General features: G+C 35.4%; 2 protein-coding genes across 3 annotated transcripts in view; both read left to right on the top strand.

Annotated features, from left to right (window-relative positions):
* The window catches only part of LOC111046965 (flap endonuclease 1), a 49461-nt gene extending 44703 nt beyond the window's left edge, over positions 1-4758 (top strand). Inside the window, exon 8 of one of the 2 annotated variants that reach the window (XM_039429309.1) lies at positions 4199-4758. In XM_039429309.1, coding sequence (XP_039285243.1) covers positions 4199-4273 — 75 coding nt within the window. In that variant the 3' untranslated portion in view covers positions 4274-4758. Of the gene's footprint in view, positions 1-1840; positions 2274-4198 lie in introns of those variants that run through there. The other variant, XM_039429308.1, reaches the window with a different exon arrangement.
* A 3736-nt stretch (positions 4759-8494) lies between these two features.
* LOC111046966 (nuclear inhibitor of protein phosphatase 1) overlaps positions 8495-25080 on the top strand; it is a 22171-nt gene continuing 5585 nt past the window's right edge. Inside the window, exons 1-6 of the mRNA XM_039429306.1 lie at positions 8495-8746; positions 9846-9906; positions 13204-13357; positions 16694-16914; positions 18706-18921; positions 23077-23182. Of these exons, the coding sequence (XP_039285240.1) occupies positions 8718-8746; positions 9846-9906; positions 13204-13357; positions 16694-16914; positions 18706-18921; positions 23077-23182 (787 nt within the window). The 5' untranslated portion in view covers positions 8495-8717. The remainder of the gene's footprint in view (positions 8747-9845; positions 9907-13203; positions 13358-16693; positions 16915-18705; positions 18922-23076; positions 23183-25080) is intronic.

Below are 25080 nucleotides of genomic sequence, written 5' to 3'. Positions count from 1 at the left end.
TTTTGGGGGTCTCTTTTGATATGTTTATATATTTCAAATAATTGTTCCAAGGTGTTTAGTTCAGGTCCTTTGTTTTGATGTGTAAAATATTTGAATGTTGGTTAATACCACAAATCTGGGTTTCATTAGCCTTGATAAGGATTTCCTGGATGATCCTTCCAGCCGGCTAGCTTCAGAAGGCGGGTGGTTGGGGCCAGGAGGTGAGGGTTGAACAGCCTGGGGTTCTCTCCGTGGTTGAAAAATAAGCGGACGGGCGCCCTTATTTCTCCCCTGAGAAGATGTCGTAACCGGTGATGGGGTAAGCGGCTGAAAGCGCCACTGCTTAAGGCTGTTCGGTACACTTTTTTTTTAATTTCAATTGGATAATATTTTTCAATATAATTGTTAAGATCATTTTAAGAGTGAGAAAAAGTGGTAACTGGAATTTTTAAGTGGTCTAATAAGCGAGTTATGGGTTGTTGAAGTGCTAAACTCAGTTTTATTTCCAGATCATAAACGGTTTCGAATTTTCCATTGCAGTTTTTTTTTTTAATACATTCAGTATATCATTGGCTTTGTTCTAATATGCGTTTTTCGCGATTTATGCCAAAATAAACAAGTTATCAAATTTACAAAAAATGTTAGTTTTTTCCTTACAGTTGTGTTGCGAGTGATGTTGTGGTACTTTTCCATAATGAAAACACCAAATTTGAAATTGAATTTGATTTGAATTTGAAATTGTCAACCACTTTAAAAAATGTGTGTTTTCATTGTTACTTTTTTATTTATGAACGATATGGAGAATAAAATGTTTTAGTTTGGAAAGATACATTTTTTGAATTTTCAAGAGAAGTTTTGTTAATATAGTCGAAACCGTTTATGATCTGGAAAGAAAGCTGAGTTTGCACTTCAACGATCCATAACTCGCTTATTAGACTTGAAAATTTTAGTTGCCACTTTCTCTTACTCTTATAATGATCTTAACAATTATATTGAAAAAGATTATCCAATTTGAATTATAAAAAAAGTGTACCAAACAGCCTTAACAGCCGAGGTCGTTCCCCTGCCAAGGGGTGTAGGGTATTTCTTTTATGGGTAGGGAAAGGCCGGAAAACTCCACTGCTACACAGCCGAGGTCGTTCCCCTGCCTAGGGGTATATGGTATTCTGGTATGGGGTGTGAGGTTAAAGTCCCGCTTTAACCACTTTACAGCAACTGACCACCCTTCGCGCACTAGAGTCGAGAAGGGGTTCTCGACCGTCCGCCACGAACACTACCGACTCAAAGTCCGCAAGCTATCCTTTTCGAGGAAAAGGATCAGCCCTAACTGATTTTTAAATGATTTCTAAGCTGCTCCTCTTCAGCTATTATCTTGAGAAAGGAGAAATAGTGGGGATGCTTATCATAAAAACTCCTTCGTTTTAGATCAAACTCCGAGATCGCCGGGCGTTTTGACTCTCTCTCTCTCTCTCTCTCCTTCGTCACAAACCATTAATATTGATATTGACGTCTGTTCATTTATAGGCCTATACTTTTCTATTTAACAGGAAGTTTGTCATTCTATTCGATCTATAACTTGCATGTTATAATTATTTGATTTCAGGATGTCTGATAATTTCACTTCTTCATAATATTGTGATGAAACAATATTATTTTTATCAAGTAATTTGCTTGGATGAATACATTGAATAATACCCGTACCATGGTTGAGAATTCTATCTGATAACATTTTTAAATAGGATACATCTCCATAATCTAATTTGAGTTCCTAAAAATGTCAGAACACTTCAAAATTATTTTTATTGTCTTGCTCTAGTTATTTGAATGACTTTGAAATTAGGTTTCCCTATGTTTGTTACAGAGTGAAGACAGCAAAACGCCCAACAATAAGAAGACAAAGACTGGAAGCAAAGGTTTCAAAGGAAAGCCAAAATAATTTTTGAAAATCTTTTGGGTATGGTGATACCCTCACCTTATTTTCAACTGCACCAGTTCGATGCTTCTGATACTACTACGGGTCAAGCTCAGGAGATCATAATAATACTTTGTTCTAAAAAACTATTTTTGTTTTATGTTTTAAAATAAGTATTGGTTTACCATAAATTTTCTATCTCTATCAAATGAATATTGTTCCAAAGATTTTTAGGTGCCATACCTCAATCTTCCGGAAATTCAAATCAATATTTCTTGCTTGCTGTTCCTAAATATTATTTACGCGATTTATGCCAAAATAAACAAGTTATCAAATTTACAAAAAATGTTAGTTTTTCCTTACAGTTGTGTTGCGAGTGATGTTGTGGTACTTTTCCATAATGAAAACACAAATTTGAAATTGTCAACCACTTTAAAAAATGTGTGTTTTCATTGTTACTTTTTTATTTATGAACGATATGGAGAATAAAATGTTTTAGTTTGGAAAGATACATTTTTTGAATTTTCAAAAGAAGTTTTGTTAATATAGTCGAAACCGTTTATGATCTGGAAAGAAAACTGAGTTTGCACTTCAACGATCCATAACTCGCTTATTAGACTTGAAAATTTTAGTTGCCACTTTCTCTTACTCTTATAATGATCTTAACAATTATATTGAAGAAGATTATCCAATTTGAATAATAAAAAAAGTGTACCAAACAGCCTTAACAGCCGAGGTCGTTCCCCTGCCAAGGGGTGTAGGGTATTTCTTTTATGGGTAGGGAAAGGCCGGAAAACTCCACTGCTACACAGCCGAGGTCGTTCCCCTGCCTAGGGGTATATGGTATTCTGGTATGGGGTGTGAGGTTAAAGTCCCGCTTTAACCACTTTACAGCAACTGACCACCCTTCGCGCACTAGAGTCGAGAAGGGGTTCTCGACCGTCTGCTGTACCGTCCGCCACGAACACTACCGACTCAAAGTCCGCAAGCTATCCGTTTCGAGGAAAAGGATCAGCTCTAACTAACTGATTTTTCAATGATTTTCTAAGCTGCTCCTCTTCAGCTATTATATTATATCTTAAGAAAGGAGAAATAGTGGGGATGCTTATCATAAAAACTCCTTCGTTTTAGATCAAACTCCGAGATCGTCGGGCGTTTTGACTCTCTCTCTCTCCTTCGTCATAAACCATTAATATTGATATTGACGTCTGTTCATTTATAGGCCTATACTTTTCTATTTAACAGGAAGTTTGTCATTCTATTCTATCTATAACTTGCATGTTATAATTATTTGATTTCAGGATGTCTGATAATTTCACTTCTTCATAATATTGTGATGAAACAATATTATTTTTTCTTCCACCTACTGTCAAAAGTACTTACTTTACTCCCTGAAACATGATACTAAAGTGTCACTTTTTCGCTCTCGGTACTAAAAAACAGAAAACTCCCTAGGGAGTAAAAGTGACTCCATTTAAATAACATGGGAAGCATCTCTATTTTAAACACATACATTTGGAATAGGTCAGAAGGTCTAAGCTCAGATGAGGAAGCATATAGAGTAGTCATTAAACCAACTAAATTCAATACCTCAACCAGACATTTGATCGATATATAAATTTTATTTTTGTATGCTGAAATTATTATTACAAACTTCATATCACTATACTAAAAAAAATGTATATATTTTTTTCTTTTATTCCATGTTATCCAAAATATCAGCCAACGAATATTACTTATTAACTTATCAATTTTGAAACGGGAACTTCATCATAGCTGTAGTTTTGGCTGTCATTGTTGTTACAACTTTAGCCGACAGATAGTGCTGTCGGAGGAGAACTGTGATTACAAGCCAGCTGTTTCTGTTTACTTTTTAGATTATGTTGTAACACATTGTTTGGTCACATACGTTTTTAAAAATTATTTTATTAGCAGTTTTTATAAAAATGTAGGTGGAGGAAAAATGTTGTGTATATCACGAGTGAAAAATGTTTTTTCTCCCTCAGGAAAATTGTTGCCCTCGGCTTCGCCTCGGGCTTCAAACTTTTCCCTCAGGGAGAAAAAACAGCACTTTTCACTCTAGATATACAAATAACTATTTTATCAAGTAATTTGCTTGGATGAATACATTGAATAATACCCGTACCATGGTTAAGAATTCTATCTGATAACATTTTTAAATAGGATACATCTCCATAATCTAATTTGAGTTCCTAAAAATGTCAGAACACTTCAAAATTATTTTTATTGTCTTGCTCTAGTTATTTGAATGACTTTTGAAATTAGGTTTCCCTATGTTTGTTACAGAGTGAAGACAGCAAAACGCCCAACAATAAGAAGACAAAGACTGGAAGCAAAGGTTTCAAAGGAAAGCCAAAATAATTTTTTGAAAATCTTTTGGGTATGGTGATAACTCACCATATTTTCAACTGCACCAGATCGATGCTTCTGATAATACGACGGGTCAAGCTCAGGAGATCGTGATAATACTTTGTTCTAAAAAACTATTTTTGTTTTATGTTTTAAAATAAGTATTGGTTTACCATAAATTTTCTATCTCTATCAAATGAATATTGTTCCAAAGATTTTTAGGTGCCATACCTCAATCTTCCGGAAATTCAAATCAATATTTCTTGCTTGCTTGCTCCAAATATTATTTATATGAGTGTTAGGAGAAAAACGTTTTTATTGCTAAGATTATAATATCTGTAAAGTTGTATGTAGGGATCAGTGAATTCTGTAACTATGATGAATAAATGTCAAATTTGTTATCGTGTTACAAAAAAATAACTTGATAGTACAAATAGTTGAATTATTCTAAGATATGAAAAAGTGTATTCATTGGAATTAAATCATTTGAAAAATGACTAGTTGCTGAAGTAAATGTGATTTTTTCTAGAAAAATAGTGTCACATTTTCATGATATCCTTTGTATCTTTCCTTAAAAATGCATCTATTTTTTTAAATTCAATTTCCTAAGCTGTACAAGAAGTTTTCAAGGCACATCTGTTTTTATGAATTATTTTAGCTCATTGGGATCAGGTTAGGAAGTTTAGGGTTGTTTTAGCAGCAGCATACATTTGAAGTTTAAAAGTGAATTTGACTCAAACCATCTTGTATGGGAACCCTTCAGTAATTTGGAGACTGTTGTAGATATAATAATACTGTAAATTTTAGGATAAGTTATTGGTCGAATACTCTACCTTTTGACGTACAACTGAATTTCAACCCCTCCTAAGGGATCGACTTAGGGGTTGTAACTCGAATATTTTAAATGTAAACACCCATTGTGTGGTACATCATTTTAATGGCCTTTATAAAACAAGAAAGATGGGATCAATAAAAATGTTTTACGATTCTTGTATCGAAAATGAAGGCTAATTGAAGTTTAAGTTTTTAAAGAAATGAGGGGTTGTAACTCAAATATTTCAAATGTAAACACCCATTGTGTGAAACATCATTTCAAAGGTCTTCTCAAAACAAGAAAGATGGCACCAATAGAAATGATCTATAATGCTTGTATCATAAATGGAGGCCAATTGAAGTTTTAGTTTTTAAAGAAATGATTGGTGAAATAATGAAACTTAAAACAACACTTTTTTGAATTAATAACCAAATACATAGAAAAAACTGGTAATTTATTTAGTAATCTGTTTACTACTATTGCGTCCAAATAGGTACACCAAGGCTCGGTTGCACAAAAGCCGGTTGAATTTTAATCGTGATTAATTTCACTAGAAGCAATCTGAGAAGGCTTTTTTGTAAAGATGGCTTCTCTGATTGGTTATCGTGGAATTAATCAAGATTAAAATTTAACCGACGTATGTGCAACTATGGTGAGGTCCACGTTATTGACCGAAGCGAAGCTGAGGTCTTAGTTTCGATTCGATCGGCTTTTGTCTGTTTGTTTGTACCGCAGTTACAGTCGCAGTTATTGTCCGATTTGGATGAAATTTGGTATGCAAGTTCTTTGAAACAAGGCGCAGAAACGTATGTGTAACGATTTTTGGTAAGACCTCCGGTTTTTTTGTAATATTCAAAGACCTTAAAGATGCATAGACTCATATACAGCGCTAGTGTTGTACTTGGAATTGAAATCCGCCATTGAGGGGGCAACCCCATAAGATTATTACATACCAATGCCTTTTGTGATCTATTGTATTACAAATATATATAGATATAATACTCGTGCTAAAATACCCCAATGGCGGCCTCAATGGCATTGGAAAGGCATAGGCATTGTGGGTCTATATATCTTTAAGGTCTTTGGTAATATTTAAAAAAACATAAACTAACCTCAAAAGCTACTTTGAAGATACAGTAATTCATTCTCCTACTTTTTCGCCTACCGATTTGTGAGCATTGGCATAACAAGCCATAACATTGAACCACTTTTCATGAAAAATATCATTAGCAACCTAATTTCATTGTCACCAACAAACTCATAGTATTTAGAATCATTTTCCATCTCACCATTGTCTGTGAGACGATTCATCATCTAAATTGCCTACTGCATATTCCATTTTTCCGTCAGTTGACCGATGTCTTACAATTAATTATTAGAAAAGTTGTAATAATATTACATATTAATATTATATGTTTATATTGTAAATATGGAGACGATATAAAAGTACCTCCTTGATAAGTCCGGTGTCCCTGCAAACAGTGTCTCTAGCACTTTCAATGGAGAAAATAATAGATGACGGCTAAATCTTCACAATATACTTTACTGGCCCTTCTCATTAGATTGAAAGTTGTATTCATGAGCGAGGTCTACTGTTCGCAGAACTACTAGTAATAGCAGTGGAAAAGATAGGAGAGCAAAGTTGCAGATAGATAGATATATATTACGTCTGGTTGGCCTCAACGGCGTCAGACAAGTCAAAGTGCTAGCAAAAGCGAGACACCATTAATTATTAATTAAATTTATATCTAGTATATAATTACTATTTGTCTTTGACTCTATTACAGTAATCAAAATAGTCCTTCAGACTATAAAAGCATTCCTCCTTTAGAAATAATTTCAAACTTCGTTTAAACTTTTTTATCGTTAATATTTCCCGCAACCGAATTGGTAGTACTTGGTAAATCTTTCTACCAATATAACTGGGTTTTTCTTCATACAAAGTCAATTTATGATATTCCGAGAAGGTACTCTTATGTCGTGTATTATATTCATGCGTCTTATTAATAGTCTGTAGTGAACACCTTCTAATATATACACACATTTCCAAAATATAGAGACAGGGAACACTGAGAATCTCCATTTTAATAAAATAGTCCCTACAATGTGTTTGTGGATGCAACCTCAACATAGTGCGCAATGCTTTCTTTTGACAAATGAAAATTTTCTGAAGGTAACTCTCTCTAGCTCCCCATAGGGCCACTGAATATGTAATATGTGACTCCACCAAGCAATGATAGACCGACTTCAATAGAGGCTTATTATTTAATTTACTTAAATTCCTTAAGACAAAAATTCACTCGCTATTTTACTTTCAATCTTATCCAATTGTTCCCCCCAACCCAGCCCTTCCTCCAGTTTCGCCCCTAAGAAGTCCGTTGAGCTCTTGATTACCAATTCCGACTCTCCAATGAATAATTTAGGTGTTTCATTGTGTCTTAACCTCCTACTCTGATGGGTTTGTAGACACATATAATTTGTTTTCGAGGCATTCAACATCAATTTATTATTTGCAAAATATTGGCACAGACTATTCATCTTAACATAGGACTCAATTTCCAATTTTCTCAAGTCTTGGCTTCTTGTCACCAGAGTCGTATCATCTGCAAAAACATACAGATTCTCAATGGGAACCGACCCTGCAACATCATTCACATAGATCAAGAACAACAAGGGGCCCAGAATAGAATCCTGAGGGACCCCAGAAACAATTAATTTAGGCTTTGATCGTGTGAATTTTATTTTGTTTTTAGTTTCATGTTGAATCTCTGTGACTTGATACCTGTTTGTCATATACGAATCCATCCATTTCAATGCAGAGCCCCAAAAACCATGAAGTCTGAGCAGATCCTCTGTCTTGTCGATGCCTTCTATAGACGGTACCCAATACACGTTTTTCGATGTAATATTATCTGTTCATTCTCGTTTGAAATAATCAATTATTATATTATCTTGGGCCACTCCCGTGGTTTGGATGGACACGTTAAATCGTCGATCCCGGCTACCTAAAAATCAGTCGTTAGGTAATGCCAGAGGCCCTGAAATTGATCAGTTGTGACCTAAAAACTCTTACACCAGATATTATTATAATTATATTTTATTAAGCAAGAAATTATATTTTTCAATAATTTCATAATGAATTTTCACAATTAAGATGAAATATTTTGTTAATTAGTTATTAATTCTACATTCTTAAAAGGCAACAGAGCAAAGCGAGAAAAAGATAGCGCTATCCGCTTTGTAAAATGATAGACAATGTAGCAATATCATTGCTAATCAAACACTACCATTATAACGTGGACCTCACTATAGAACAGAAAAGAACTTGTGAACGACCGACTTTGGCGTTGTCCCACTTTTACACTTTTATTCTGTTGTCACAGCTGTTGTGTTCTTTGCATCTTTCTTGATCTTGATTCTTGCTGCAGTCTGCATCTGCAGCGCTGCAATACTCTAGGTAGCAGTATATCAACAATTTATTCAGTTCATGTTTTGACTTTTGACTGAAGAAAATATAACTCACAAAACAGCTTATGAAATCAAATTTTTCAAAAAAGTTCTTTGAAAATATTTATGATAGAATCAATTCAATATTTATTCGATAGTAGAGGTTTTGTTTATTTAATAGTATTGTCATAAGGTATGGCGAATCATTACGACGTTCCAAAATGGTAAGACCTCTTGCATTATTATACTTGGCTTAAATTAAATGTTTGCACAATATTTTAATCTCCTATATTAAACTAGCAAACTTCAAGCAATAAAATAAATTACAGTTACTAGTTTATTATCTTAAAAATACCTTTATCATACAAATTGAATAGGTCTGTAGATAGGTTATAATATACGATTGATGTTTTTACAACATGTAGAACTGAATTAAAATGTTTGGAAAGGACGTCTTTAACCTCCGCTCTAGGTTTCAGTTCAAACATAAAAGTTGTTGATAGTTATTTGTAGTAGGTTTGTAGATAACTTTTGTTAGATAAACAGAACTAAAATGAACGGTTTTCATACTTAGCCTAAATTACGATTGTAACTTACTAGTCTTGGCATTTCAATTACCCTAATAAGCTAAATATTAAAGACCTCCTTGTCTTGAACATGTTGCAAGATAGTAAACCTCCTACAGATACAGTTAACAACAAGTATTTGGCTCCATAAGATAAAATATTTTACAAAGAATAATATAAGTCTAAATTGAATCCAGTCAATTAGAAGAGAAGAAAAGTTGCCTGCAATAATTGAAAGATTATTAATTCAAGTCAGATTTATAACATTAAAAATACTTTTTAAATGTCCAATGTAATACGGTGATACCGTCCTCAAAACGGAAAATGTGTATTTTTTGGTCCGTATTATTTTTTGTATAACATTAGGTCACCAGTGAACAGTGGGACATAGAGTGCTCTTAATGCGTTTATTAGTCATAACACTAGGTTCACCAGCCGGGAAAGCTGATTTGGGCAGCCGATCACCAGATTTTGTCTGCCGGCTGGTGTCTCACTCAGGTCACTAGCTTTTTGACCATTGGCGTTCCATCAGCTTGCTTTTGTACACACATACACCACTGATGGCTCTCTGGTGCTCCTGTAGCAAACCAACCTGGTGTCCCAATGTAATACGGTACGGGCTTAATAACTTTAATATTATTGTCTGAATGAGTGTTGAATTGGATACAAAGGCTTCAAATTCCATTTTATTTTTGCATGCTAAAATTATTAGTTTCTTAGCAACACATATTCAACTTGGTGTTACTTTTTATTGCAGGGCAGGCAAGCCTCCTGTTGGATTTCACTTGGATGTAATGAAAGGAGACAAATTAATCCAAGTAGGTTTATCAATTTCTCGCTTTTTAGTCTAATCAATCTCATGTTCTGTGAAATGTAGTCCATCATGATAAAGTTACATTTGTGGACTCTGATACCATTCTGATAAACCCCATTTTAGTTTTGAATATTTAACATAATCTGCTCATTGAAAGTACAAAAGTAAAGACTTAAATCAGTTATTGACATAAATGTAAAGAAAAATAAAAATCTCAATACCCTTTTTGAAATATTTTTCTTTATATTTATATTACAAGTAGCCCTATACAGAAAAGAGATAAATACACTATTGTTTCATAGTTTCTAATATGTGTTTCCTATAGCACAGATTAAATAAGTATATTTAAATTACTGTATATAAATATACTTTTCATATCTTCAATCTTCAATCTTCATTTGTAGGACCATTAACCAGCCAGATGAGCTGGGTTGGTCATCACGTCAAAAATACAATATCACACAGAAAGTTTTTGACAACACTGTCACGTCAAAAAATAAAACATAATGGCATAGATGGCTAAACACGGTGATGGCCACTAAATGTCAACTGTAGACTCCTGAAAAAATTCACTCAAGGAGTAGTATGGTCTGGCACGCAGCCAGGACTTGAGTCTCCTCTTAAACTCACAGTCGCTCAAATGACGCACTGATGGAGGTAGCATATTAAACATTTTAATAGCGATATTGGGATAACAGTTCTGAGCCTTACTTAGCCTACATCGAGGAACATTGACTTCGAGAGCATTTCGAAGTGAGTAGGCACTCTGCAACCCCCTCAAATTCACTGTCAGATTGGTATTCCTAATACCAACCAGGGAAGCAAAGATGAACTGGCTAAAAACTGTGAGAATCCCAAGTCTGGCGAAGAGTGGCCTACAGTGCTCCAGATGACCACTGGATGACAATATCCGAACTGCCTTCTTCTGCAGCATAAGAATACTCTCACAGTGTGAAGAGTGTCCCCACAGCAGTATTCCATAGATAATGTGACTATGGAACAGTGAATAATAGGCCATAATCAAATGTTCCTCAGTCAGCAAGCACCTCAGTCTTCTCAACAGGTAGATCACACGAGACAGTCTTCTGCATACAGCATCCACATGAGCACTCCATGTTAACTTTGGATCGATGTTAAATCCCAGAAGCTTCACCGGTTCATTCAATGAATGATTGAAGTGGTTTCTCAGAGTGCACATGATATTCTGTGTCTTGCCGACGTTGAGCAACAGCTTGTTCTCCTGAAACCAGCGTTCTGCACCAGCAAAGGACTCCTCCAACTCAAGGGTGGCAGCTGCAGGCGAGGATCCTCTCCCAACAAGGGTTGTGTCATCCGCAAACAGCAGCTCACTTCCGCCGACTCTCAAATCAAATATGCAGGATGAACAGGACTGGCCCCAGGACAGAGCCCTGCGGTACCCCATGCCGTACATGCAGTTCGCCAGATGATGCACCCCGAACATTCACTATCTGCCTTCTGTCAGAAAGATAGGACTTTAAAGTGTCAGCAACAATGTCCGTTATACCATACTGACTCAACTTTCTCCAAGGAGAAGCTCATGAGACACACAGTCAAAAGCACGTGATAGGTCACACAGCCTCACTGCCACAGAATCTCCACTCTCGAATGCATCAATGACTTCGTTGATCAGGGCCAGCAGGGCGGTTTGTGTGGACTTGGACTTTTTGGACAGGGCGGTTTCTGTGGACATAGCACGTCCATCAAGATAGAGTAGGACATATTATATAAAGCGCATGCGCTGGTAAACTTCATAGCTTTAAGTTGGTGTTTTAAGATAATATTTATGGTTATTGATACATTGCTTACGATCTCGTCACAAAATATAATTTAATAATACAACAAGAAAAATCAAGTAATGGTCAACTGGGCACTGCAACCCAATAGTTATCTGAATCAAGTCTGATCACCTTTATGAAGACTGAAAAACCCCGGAAGATCTTGAAAAAATCTGGAAATACTCCACTCAAGGATCAATGCATGGATGCATATAGATAGTGGTGACTAAGCAATCCGCTCACCAATGTTGCATTTATCAGTCATCTATCATTGGAAGCTCAAAAGTTTTTTCTCCAATTATGTGTTGTACTTTATTATTTCAAAAAATTGAAGATCAAAGCACCCTTTCAGTAATAATATCGAGGGACCGAGCTTCGCTCTGGAGTACAAAAGCAAGAAAGAAAAAATTATAATATATTCATAGTTTACACAGAAAGGTTCTATCTAATCACAGTGCATTGAGATTAATTCCCAGAGTAACGCAAAAATTTCTCTCACAAAGGCCCGGTTGCACAAAAGCCGGTTAAATGTCAATCTTGATTAATTTCACGTGAACCAAATCAGAGAAGACCATTTCAAAAAGACGGCTTCTCTGAATGGTTCTCCTGGAATTAATCAGGATTAAAATTTAATCGGCTTTTGTGCAACCGGCACTAAGTACCTGATTGAATGATTGCAATTTATAGTTCAACAGCTGAGTCATAATTTTGTCTTAGTCCCACTTACAAATGCACTCGCTCACTCACTTCCATCATCAACAGACGACGAAATTATCAGCTGTTTTTCCAAGGATGAATAATAATAATACTTTAATGTCCTTTGGCGAGTTTTCCCAGGGATGAGACCTAGTGCAATCGAATTTTTTTATAATTATTATAAGCCTACTATGGTATGAATTTGGTGAGAATCGTTAGAGCCGTTTTCGAGATGCGGTGACATACAAACAGAAATTGCTCGTTTAATACGATTTACTTCTCGTTGTACACATGTTTTGAACTCTCAATTCATTTTCAAGTTTGAGGCCCGCCGCAAAGTAGACCCACGCTAATCCACGAAAAGCAACCCACACCGTTGGATGTTTTGTAAACCATTGCTATAGAATTATTCATAATCATCAGCTGACAAGTGGATTATTCATTGCATGTATTACACAGATGTCTGGAGAAGCCTAGCAATGGTTTACAAAACCCCATGGCGTGGGTTGCTTTTCATGGATTAGCGTGGGTCTACTTTGCGGTGAGCCTAACACACTTGAAATGATTTGAGAGTTTGAAACATGTTTTGTAAAAAATATATTAAAAAGGTGCCTTGATCTCTAATTTTTAGTACATACATCATCCCCAAACAAGAAAGTGAGCATTTATCATCCAGTATTTCAAAGCAATGTTTCGTTTTTTCAAATTTGTTACCCCGTAAACAAATTAATTTTTTTTTCAATTTTTCCATTAGCTCATACAATAGATCCTTTTCAGACATGGCATTCACAATATTATTATGTTTTCAGAAATTGATGTTGGATGAGAAGAAATGCTATCTATTTGGTCGAAATCCTCAAATGTGTGATTTTTGCGTTGACCATCAGTCCTGTTCGAGAGTCCATGCTGCATTGGTCTATCACAAAGTCTTGAACCGCACATTCCTTGTTGATCTTGGAAGCAGTGAGTAGATGAATTATTTCAATAGATACATAAGTTAATTTGATTAATCTTTCAGCTTTCAAAATGGATAATTGCACAGAATTGAACCTTCAATGAGTCCCGCAGAACATAATTATTGGCTGTTGAGATTTAATTTGTAATTAGACTTGACTGAGACTGAATTTACATAATCACTCTACTGAGATACGTTCCGTATTTATTTTTTAAATAGGCTCCAACGTGATTTAGGGTAACCGTCCACTGAAACCGTATTCAACCGATGTGTTCGGCCGTTGGATCGGACGAATCTGCCGGCCGTTAAGTCGGTCGAATATGGTCGTCCATTGGAACCAATTACGTCAGTCTAGTTCAGTAGTTGGCTGAACTATTGAATATTGATTTAATTACTATCATAGCCACTAAATATATTGAATTAACTACTATTATAGCCACTAAATATATTGAATAGCCACCAAAATTTTTCATAAACAATGATTATATTGAGATTTCGAAAATTGAATAAACAAATATCTACTAATATTCATTACAATAATCTTACCTTCAGATCCTATTTTTCAGTAATCTTTGTCTACAGATTCCTTTGAACATCTCGACGATGATATCTTTTGTCTCGCATATCCCACAATGGAACATGCTCGTGAACCAAACTTATCAACTTTTCATTGACCATAGTTAAAACTTGATAAAATAGAACAAGTTCAAAAAACAAAAACAGACAAGACTATGAAACAATTTTGAGGTTAGGATGATGTCGTCTCAGCTCGACTTTGGCCGGATAGAGCCGGAAAATCCCATTCAATTCGGATCGAAAACTTGATCGGCCGGAGACGGCCGTATGAACCTGTTGCAATGGACGAGCATCTATAGCTTTCGTTGTTGAGGGATCGTTCGGACGAGTTCGGTAGTTTTCGGCCGATGCTAGTTCGGACGAAATCGGTTCCAGTGGACGGCCCACCTAAGAGGTTTATAATAATAGCGTTGAAACACCAGTGCGTTGAAACACAAGTTTTATTGTGGTTTGTTTATAGTTGCCAGTTTATACTATAAATATTTTGCTTTCTTTATTATAGCATTAAATTCATTAAAGAAGGTTTCCTTTAAACTTCATATTTTTTTGCTGAAGATGATGCCCACTTTACATAAGTAGAAAAAATCTAAAAGTACACAAGTTTATTTGATCCTAAAGAACCTGAGTTTATTTTAGTTTACTACCAGCATATTACATGGAAACCATAGTTTTCTATAGTAAGGTCACGTTATAAAGGCAGTGTTTGATTACCTCTGGTATTGCTATCGTTGTCTTTCATTCAACAAAGCGGATAGCGCTATCTCTCTATCGCTTTGCTCTGTTGCCAGATCGGCTTTTAACAATGTAGAATTAATAATTAATTCATAGAATATTTCATCTTAATTCATCATGAAATTATTGAAAAATATAATTTCTTGTTTAATAAAATATAATTGATTATTTTAAACGAAGATGAAAAATATTAATATTACATTAATGAACCTGTATCAGCTACCGTCTATAGAAGGCATTGATGAGACAGAGGATCGGCAACGTTTTTTCCCATGGAAGTAAGAAAACCTAGAACTGAAGTGGCAGCCTGCAGCTAGGGATGTCAATCCCGGAATCCCGAATCCCGGGATCCCGGTCCATTTTGATACCTAACAATCCCGGGATTTTTCAGCGTCAATCCCGGGATTTTCGGGATTAGAAAACCTGAAATTTTTAATATTTTTGTAAAAGCAATTCAATATAGAATTCATTTACGCGAATTTACGATGATGTATATGAGTTTACAAAAAGTATTCTATTTTATTATTAATACTATTAGTTCAAGTGATTCACTCGACAATGTGATCTCAAAGTGATAAAAGTGTGAACTCTATCCCATCCTGATGTAGGATAGAAATGCTGTTGTTCTACATAAAAAAGACTAATGAGTCATCTTGCTTTCCTCAGTCCTCACTATCATGTAGGATACAGCAAATTTAAGGTAGGACATCAATGAAAAAGTTACTCCTAATCTTGAGAACATTTATATTTAATAGAATGTTTAATTTTAATATTATTCCTGAGTATTTTTTCATTTTAATAATATCCTCTCCCTCTATAATGAGCCCTTTTTCATCTCCACACACTGTTACTGAACAAGTAATTGAGGAGGAACTATTGCAAAAATGCATGAATATGATTTTTGCCAATCCCAAGATCCCGGGATTGATATTGGATAATCCCGAAATACCGGGATTGGAAATCAATCCGGGGATTGACATCCCTACCTGCAGCAGCTTGGCAAAAGTAGACGATAGGCCCCGCCCACCAGTGGTATGATATCACTAGGGATAGGATCAACCTCATTGATCGAAACAACCGATTGTTAACAAACTTAGCCGATGTTAGAGTAGTAGCCACGCCTACCGGTCCGTTTCTGCAGCAATCTCTATTCTAGACTTCAGTTCCATGGTTTTCCTACTTCCATGTTTTTCCCCATCTTTCTCCACTGCCCATTCTCCGTGGACCTCACACTATGTGCAAATGGACTCGTTGACATGCATGACCAAGCGCGTAGATGAGAAACAAAATGTGGAAAGCGGAAGCTTGCTGGTGACGTTCAGTGTGAACAGCTACATGCGAGTCACAAACTGTCTCTGGTTTGTTTCTCATCAGCTACCGTCAAGAAGGCATTGACTAGACAGTGAGGATCGGCAACGTTGTTCTCCTATCTTTCTCCACTGCCATTATAACATGGACCTTACTGTAGGTATTATCTTTTCCTACAGTTACGTTGAAAAGTGGCCATTGCTGCACTGATTACAGAACGCAAAGAATCACTTTTCCGCTCTAGTGCGGGAAAAATTTTTCTGCACTCCAGATTTGCAACATGGCAACGCAAAATACTTAGTAGGTTATATGGAGCAACAGTGCAGCAAAATCAAAATGAAGTTGGTAACAGTGACTGGGCTGCTATAGTGAGCAGAGGTGCAACGAAGCACAACGCGCTAATTATTAGTCATATATTATAACCAAGGACAGCGACAGCACAGTGCCACCACAGCACACACCACACAGCCGCCTCGCCATTCAAACACACATACATTATTCAGGCAATTTTACCCATAATTACCCACTTTTCATATTCAATGGTAACTGTAGGAAAAACTTAATGTGAAATACGTGCGCAAAGTTCCTCTGCTGCACTCAAGAAACCATTCCGCCCTCGCCTACGGCTCGGGCGTAAACGTTTCTTTCGGTGCAGCAAACTGTCACTTTGCGCACTAGTTGCACAAATAACTATTCTTTCATCATATTGTTTTTTTATTGGTTCACAGCGCACGGTACATTCATAAGCACACTGCGCATTGAGCCCCACAAACCAACACAATTGCCTCTCGACAGCGTATTCAGTTTTGGCGCTTCAACGCGAAGCTACATAATCAGGGAGCGACCTCAGACAGCTGCCAGGCCGATAATCGAGGAAATCGAAAAGAATTCCAAAGATACGTCTGAGGGAATTCTTCTGGGATTACCGGAGACTGAAACTGAGCTGGATGTGAGTAGCAAATTATTACTATGAACATCTTTATATTTAATGCACAGTTCAACCCTGAGATCTCAGTAACCACTGAACTAATCTTCAAGTTCAATACTCCAAATCAACCTTCCGGTAGTCGCGCCCTACTCAATCACACGAGCAGTCGCGTGTTGTATTTTGTACAACATCCAATTTATTTTGTATAATTACTTTTTCCATCTTCTGGATTATTTTACGCCTATGAACATTTGGATGATTACCATTTCATAGCCCAATAAGGTCTGCTGGCTTTTTTGTAATTTTTGCTGGCTGAAGTTTTAAAATTTTCCTTTTATTGTCACTGTCGCCTGCCTCGACGATAAAAATGTATTATTACTTGTGTAAAACAATTTTTCCCTTTTCCTTTTTATTTCATTCCTTTCTAATAAATTTTCGTTATTTTCCCTTTTTTTATTAATTCTCTATCAAAATCTGATGTATATTTCTTATTTTATTTTTGCAATTTGTATTTTTTTCTTTCATCTTATACTTAAAATCTTTGAAGTGTAATATTTATTTTGTTCTAAGTTTATTTATTTTTTGTAACTAGTTTTTTCTGTAACTGGGCACCCGCCGAAAAACCTTCGGGTTTGGGGATCCTCATTATTGTTTGTATTGTGAATAAAAATTTGACTTGATTTGATTTGATCACCAATTCGTTGATTCAGTTTCGAATGTAACAGTCAAATCTCTAACAGAGTGTTATTAATAGCACTTTACACATAATTAGCAATGCATATTTACTTCTTAAGCTGCGTACAGATATACGCGCCTCCAACCCGCACCACGCACGCTCCGCCCTCGTTCCGCCATCGCTCCGCCCCCGATCTGCAGTCGCACCGATCATGAACGTTGCGGGAGATGTTAGCTCTTCTCGCGTTCCACTCTTGCTCCCCGGTCGATCATCAATCGCTCTGCTCGAGTGACGTTCGGTTGCGGAGCAGAGCGAAAGTCTGTACGCACCTTTATAACTTCGTCCTTTTCAACTATAGTGAGGTCCACGTAATAATGGCAGTGGAGAGAGATAAGAGACAGACGATGCCGATCCTCTGTCTTGTCAATGCCTTCTATAGACGGTAGCTGATATTGATGTAATATTAACTGTTCATTCTCGTTTAAAATAATCAATTATATTTTATTAAGCAAAAAATTATATTTCCAATAATTTCATAATGAATTTACATAATTAAGATGGAATATTTTATTAATTAATTCTACATTGTTAAAAGACGATCTGGCAACAGAGCAATGCGAGAAAGAGATAGCACTATCCGCTTTGTTGAATGATGGACAAGGATAGCAATTAATACGTGGACCTCACTATAATATACACAAAATTATAGCAGTGAATGTTTACTTCTTATAACTTTGTCCTTTTCAACTAATAAAACTGAACTTCATTTAGCTTTAAACTAATTTTAGAGCAAAGAACTGAAAACTGAACTTCATTGAGCTTTAGACTCATTTTAGAGCAATTAACTGAAAACTGAACTTCATTGAGCTTTAGACTCATTTTAGAGCAAAGAACTGAAAACTGAACTTCATTGAGCTTTAAAATCATTTTAGAGCAATGAACTGAAAACTGAATTTCATTGTGCTTTAAACTAATTTTAGAGCAATGAACTGAAAACTGAACTTCATTGAGCTTTAGACTCATTTTAGAGCAATTAACTGAAAACTGAATTTCATGGAGCTTTAAGTTCATTTTAGAGCAATCTATGAAAAATGCTGATTTTGATATTAATTTTCAACTTTGTGCATCTTTTTCAGAATCTAACAGAGTTCAACACGGCACACAACCGGCGCATATCAATGCTTGGCATCGACGATAACAATGAGACCAACAAAATTGGAAGACAGTCGGGAAAAAGGAAAAACCGCTACGTGACAATCAACGAGGAAGAGGAAATTATTAATCCTGAGGACACGGACCCATCGATTGGCCGATTCAGAAACCTCGTGCACACCACTGTTGTTCCCACCAAGGTCAGACACATCCCCCTGACAATGTCTGTTTTATTTTACAGGGTGATTATAAAAGGACTTAATAATGCATTAGATTTTTTGATTCAGACAGTGTGTTCAGGCGGGACTTGAATAAGATTTATGTTTGTTGAGTTTTGTCTTTTTTATTCATTTTTCTTTTTTCTTTCCTATGTATTACATAATAATTATATTAATGTTTTTATCTATAAGCTTCATATTTCCAAAGTTTCCATAATTCTCTTTTCTTTGTTTCTTTTCTTCTTGGATTCTTCAGTATTAGTTACATACTTAGTTCTTCTTCTTTTATCTGCTATACTATAAGTTTCATATTTGCAAGGTTTTCTATTTTTTTGTATTTTGTTTTTTCTAAAACTCAATAGTATATTAGTTGAGTTATTTTATTTTCATTTTAATGTATTGTTTTTTCAAATTGTATGCTCAATGTGTGTTATGAGGGCAATAATGGGATTCAGTTCCTGGTGCCCTCAAATATGTAAATTTCCAAATAATAAATAATAATAATACTGAGGGTGATGCCCACATAAGCTATTAGGCTTGTGCGTAGATAATGAGTGAGAAGAATGATGATGGGAGATGATGACTACTTTTTAGGTAGTCGGGACCGAAGGCTTTTCGTCTCCTCCGAAAGACTTACAAAAATGTTTTTAGATCACATTTTAAATAATATTGAGATCACACATATCATCAATAGCCATTCTGTAAGAATCATCAGTAAGTTGATGATGTAATATTGAATTATTCTACTTGAGCATATAAGATACCACAGAGTGATTATAAAAGGATTTTACAACTTTGAAAGCACATAAATATTTTTATTGAAATTTCTTCCTGTGGGGTTTAATTAAGGGTAAGGTTTATGTTCCGCCTCTACCAGACAATCTCAATGACCTCCGAAATCGGATCTCATTCGGATCGCTGCGGTTGCACAAGTTACGCCTGATATGCTGGTACGAGTGTGGCAAGAAATCGATTATCGGTGGGATGTATGTCGCATTACCAACGGCTGTAACATCGAATCGAAATAACACCCACACCTTAAACTTAGAGTGTTTTGTAACAAAATTACACCTTTCTCAATTCTGTAAGTAATTTCTATAAATATTTATGTGCTTTCAATGTTGTAAAGTCCTTTTATAATCACTCTGTGGTATCTTATATGCTCAAGTAGAATAATTCAATATTACATCATCAACTTACTGATGATTCTTACAGAATGGCTATTGATGATATGTGTGATCTCAATATTATTAAAAATGTTATCTAAAAACATTTTTGTAAGTCTTTCGGAGGAGACGAAAAGCCTTCGGTCCCGACTACCTAAAAAGTAGTCATCATCTCCCATCATCATCCCTCTCACTCATTACCTACGCACAAGCCTAATAGCTTATGTGGGCATCACCCTCAGTATTATTATTATTTATTATTTGGAAATTTACATATTTGAGGGCACCAGGAACTGAATCCCATTATTGCCCTCATAACACACATTGAGCATACAATTTGAAAAAACAATACATTAAAATGAAAATAAAATAACTTAACTAATATACTATTGAGTTTTAGAAAAAACAAAATACAAAAAAATGGAAAACCTTGCAAATATGAAACTTATTAGTATAGCAGATAAAAGAAGAAGAACTAAGTATGTAACTAATACTGAAGAATCCAAGAAGAAAAGAAAAAAAGAAACAAAGAAAAGAGAATTATGGAAACTTTGGAAATATGAAGCTTATAGATAAAAACACTAATATAATTATTATGTAATACATAGGAAAGAAAAAAGAAAAATGAATAAAAAAGACAAAACTCAACAAACATAAATCTTATTCAAGTACCGCCTGAACACACTGTTTGAATCAAAAAAATCTAATGCATTATTAAGCCTATTGTATAATCGAAGAGACCTAAACAGGGGAGCATTGTAACCACTGATCTGATAATATCAAAGGTGGGATGATCTCTGGAATTGAACGCAGGAACATGGAACCTGATCAATGAGAGCAGCGAAGGAGAAGAAAATCGATCCCTTAACAGACCATGCACGAAAATCAATGAGTCTCTCTCCCGTCGTAATCTCAATGATACAAAGTGAAAGTGATTATTGTACCGTTGTTGCAGATCACATTAGAGAAAGACCCAATTTGACAACTTTGTTCTATGAAATAACTTTTCAACGTTTTTCAAACATTAGATGGAACGAATAGAATTCTTTCTTAAAAGATGAGCGGTTAGATAAAATGTAAGGTATCCTGTTTGATGGCTATTAGTTTATAATCGACTTTATAATTAATTACTATAGTGAGGTCCACGTTATAATGGCCGCGGAGAAAGATGGGAGAACGACGTTGCCGATCATCTGTCTTGTCAATGCCTTCTATAGACGGTAGCTGATACAGTTTTATTGATGTCATAAATCAACTGTTCATTCTCGTTAAAAATAATCAATTATATTTTATCAAGCGAGAAATTATATTTTTCAATGATTTCGTAATCAAGATAAAATATTTTGTTAATTAATCATTATTTCTACATTTTTAAAAGACGATCTGGTAACAGAGCAAAGCGAGAAAGAGATAGCGTTATCAGCTTTGTTGAATGATAGACAAGAATAGCAATACCATTGCTAATCAAACACTGTCATTATATCGTGGACCTCTCTAAAGCACTAATGATCATTGCATTTTAAGGGTAACTAGACGATAAAAATTCAAATGTAATAATTCTCCTATGCTAAAGATATATGCCTTTCGCCATACTACTATAGACCCCTACATTTTGAGTATGGGGGGGGGGGTAAGAACCACCAGCCTTTGCGCTCAGGTTCGTTAATGACAGGGATCTTCCTATGTATCTATATATTTTTAATCTAAAAATATTTTATATTTTATTTCATTATCAGATTCTTCTCCATTATGATTTGTTCATAGGATTTTATCTTTGTCAGTGCTTTATTTATGCATTTATACAATTAGTACATTACCAAAATGATAGGGAGAGGAAAAATAAGGTAACCTTGTGCTATTCCTCTCCCAAATTTAGATATCACATAGTCCAAAGGAGGTTAAGTCTTGTAGTTCTTCAATTCACAAAATTTTCAGTCCTCAAGTATTTTTAAATTTAGATGCTTCAAAACTAAACATAGAAGAAATATTTCACATTATTATAACTAAAATAAAAAATAGAGCCTCAAATTTTGACATTCAATAACTTTTTTATGTGTGCACAGAATTTGATGATTTTTTTAGTTGTGTTCAGGACCAGGTTTATGGCCTATCAAATTTATAATTCGACTTCAGGACTCTTTCCTACGGTCCTTCAAAGTTTACATGTAATCCTTATGGGAGAAGATTCGTAAGCTTATAATAATTGCGTCTTACAACAGCCGTCGGTAGATAGTAGCATAGAGAAACAATAGCATAAATATATATCCCATGGTATAGGGCGTTTATGTCGCAAATTTTACTGTTATCTCAAGCCGATAGTCCACGTAGTTCTTTCCCGTGAAGCTCTATGACGCTAGTAGTCTCTCATTGTGCCGTTAATACACTCTTACCCGGTCAAAACAGTAAAAATCGACAGTAATCGGCTTGAGATAACAGTAAAAGTTATGACATAAACTCCCTATACCATGGAATATCTACTTACGCTATTGTTTCTCTATGATAGTAGACAAGAGTGAGTGCTGCTCCATAACCGCCCATGTATTTTATTCTAAACGCCCCGACTAAAAACAAAATGACTGTTCTGTGTGTAACCATCCAGCAGTACGGCCTCAGGTTAAAGACTTATATGCTTTTAAAGACATTACTTATTTTGGAATAATTGTGCTGTCTTCGGTTTTCAGAATTAATTGATTTTTAGTAAATTATTTATTTTGCAGTTGGAAAATTATCTATATAAATAAAATGCCGCATCACGCCTTCTCAGGTGTGCATCCAGCCGAAGTTTGTCATGAGAGGCATTAAACTATTTGGCGGTACGAAGTTTGCCGGGCCAGTTAGTATTTAATAATTATAGAACAAATAATTTATATTTGTTAGACTTTCTTGTATTCAATATAGAATCATCCCTTGAAAATTATTATTTTACACTGCATTAACAGATAATGAAAAATGCAATTATTAATAATTTCAGAGGGTGAAGATGGAAAGTGTAAGCAGTGAAGTGAAACAGATAAAGTCGCCACTCGGCAAAAGTTTGGCCCACTCTTCAGCCAACAGTCTATATTCGGACCTACCAGGTAACAACCAATCTTTATCAAAATGTATATTATCTAGAAATTTATAAACATATTCGGTATTGATCAAATAAAAGAACGGAAGAGCAAGAGCTTGAAATTCAGTGCAATGAGAGGAGAATGGACCAAGTTATAGCATAGAGAAACAATAGAGTAAGTAGATATCCCATGGTATAGGGAATTTATGTCGCAACTTTTACTGTTATCTCAAGCCGATTACTGTCGATTATTGTCAATTTTTACTATTTTGTTGGGGTGAGAGTGTATGAACGGCACAATTTGAGAGACTACCAGCGTCACACAGCTGCATAGGAAAGAACTACGTGAACTATCGGCTTGGGATAACAGTAAAAGTTGCGACATAAACGCCCTATACCATGGGATATCTACTTATGCTATCGTTTCTCTATGGTTATAGTGAGGTCCACATTATAATGAGGTCATTTCTCACAGCCGTTGCGTGAATAAAAATTTACTTGGCTACGCCAAGTCGGCGTAGCTTGAAATTCAAATTTTAAAAGATGTAGTCGACGTATCTCCTCATGTTTATGATCCATTGCAAATCGGCTACGCTACGCCGGTAGATTGATTAACATTAGGAGATACGTCGGCTACGTCTACGTCTTTCAAAATATTTCAAGCTACGCTATGGCGGTATGGAATGGCCTTTTAAATGACAGCTATGCTCTTTTGAAGGCTGTGGAAATGTAAACGTGACAACTATGCCTTCCTATCTTTTGCACTGAGTTTCAAACGAGAATCTCACTGTGGATCGTTCTTAAAGAAAGAAAGAAAGAAATATTTATTGCCAAAATCATTAAACAAACTTTACAAATGTGAAAAATATAAAAATTTCATATACAATACATTACAAAAACTTAAAATTAAAATATTTTCCATTTAAAAATCGATTATAATATTATCAAAGCACGTGCTTCCATACATAATAGAGCGGGGAAGGTGGTGGTTAGCGGAGAAGGTAGCTGAGAATAATGCATTCATTCAATTGTGTCAGAAAATAGTGGAGCGACAGTAGAAGGTTCATCATTTCCATCCACTTAGTGCCGGTTGCACAAAAGCCGGTTAAATTTTAATCGTGATTAAATGCCTCAAGAACCAATCTGAGAAGCCATTTTATCAAAAATGGCCTTCTCTGATTGGTACTCGTGAAATTAATCACGGTTAAAATATAAACGGGTTTTTTGCAACCGGGCCTTAAATGTTCATTCTACTTAGCTTGAGTTCTACCACTACCTCCGTAAACAAAGTCATAGTGCATTCTGGTGACGTCAGCACAGGTAGGGCTCCTCCACCAATAAAAACACTAGCTGATAAAGATCAGCTGAAATCAACGAATTTAGCTCGGGACACATATAACCGCAACGAGCCCGTGCCGAGGTACGGCCGAGCTACGTCCGTGACACGGTGATGGTGGTGGGAGAACACACGTACTCCGTGCGACAGCCGAGCGGCAGCAGTGTCTCAGTTCTGTAGTGCTACTGTGGTCTGATTTATGAATGTGTTAAACTATTGTTAATAATATAAAAACACTATTAAAGCTTGTTACATCCGATTTAAATTTATATTTTTCAATTTTAAACTAATTACCTGTAGACTAGACACAGAAGATGAGAATAATAGTGCTGGTATATATTTCGGTGCATATCAATACCACAATCAGTCATGTATCATAAATATACAGGGTGATTCATAATTATGGTAAAATAATTTAATACGTGATAGTAGAGGTAAAAATAAGAAAAAAGTTCATATAAACATATATCTCATAAAACAGCAAATTTTTGTGGTGTAATGTACTACATAAGAATACATTTTATTCAACTTTTATTTAAATTCAGTTTACACAGCTTACATAATTCTTTTCAGAATTAAATTCTCTA

The sequence above is a fragment of the Nilaparvata lugens genome, chromosome 5 (genome assembly GCF_014356525.2).
Source record: "Nilaparvata lugens isolate BPH chromosome 5, ASM1435652v1, whole genome shotgun sequence".
Taxonomy (NCBI): domain Eukaryota; kingdom Metazoa; phylum Arthropoda; class Insecta; order Hemiptera; family Delphacidae; genus Nilaparvata; species Nilaparvata lugens.
This window is presented reverse-complemented; position numbering and strand designations above follow the sequence as displayed.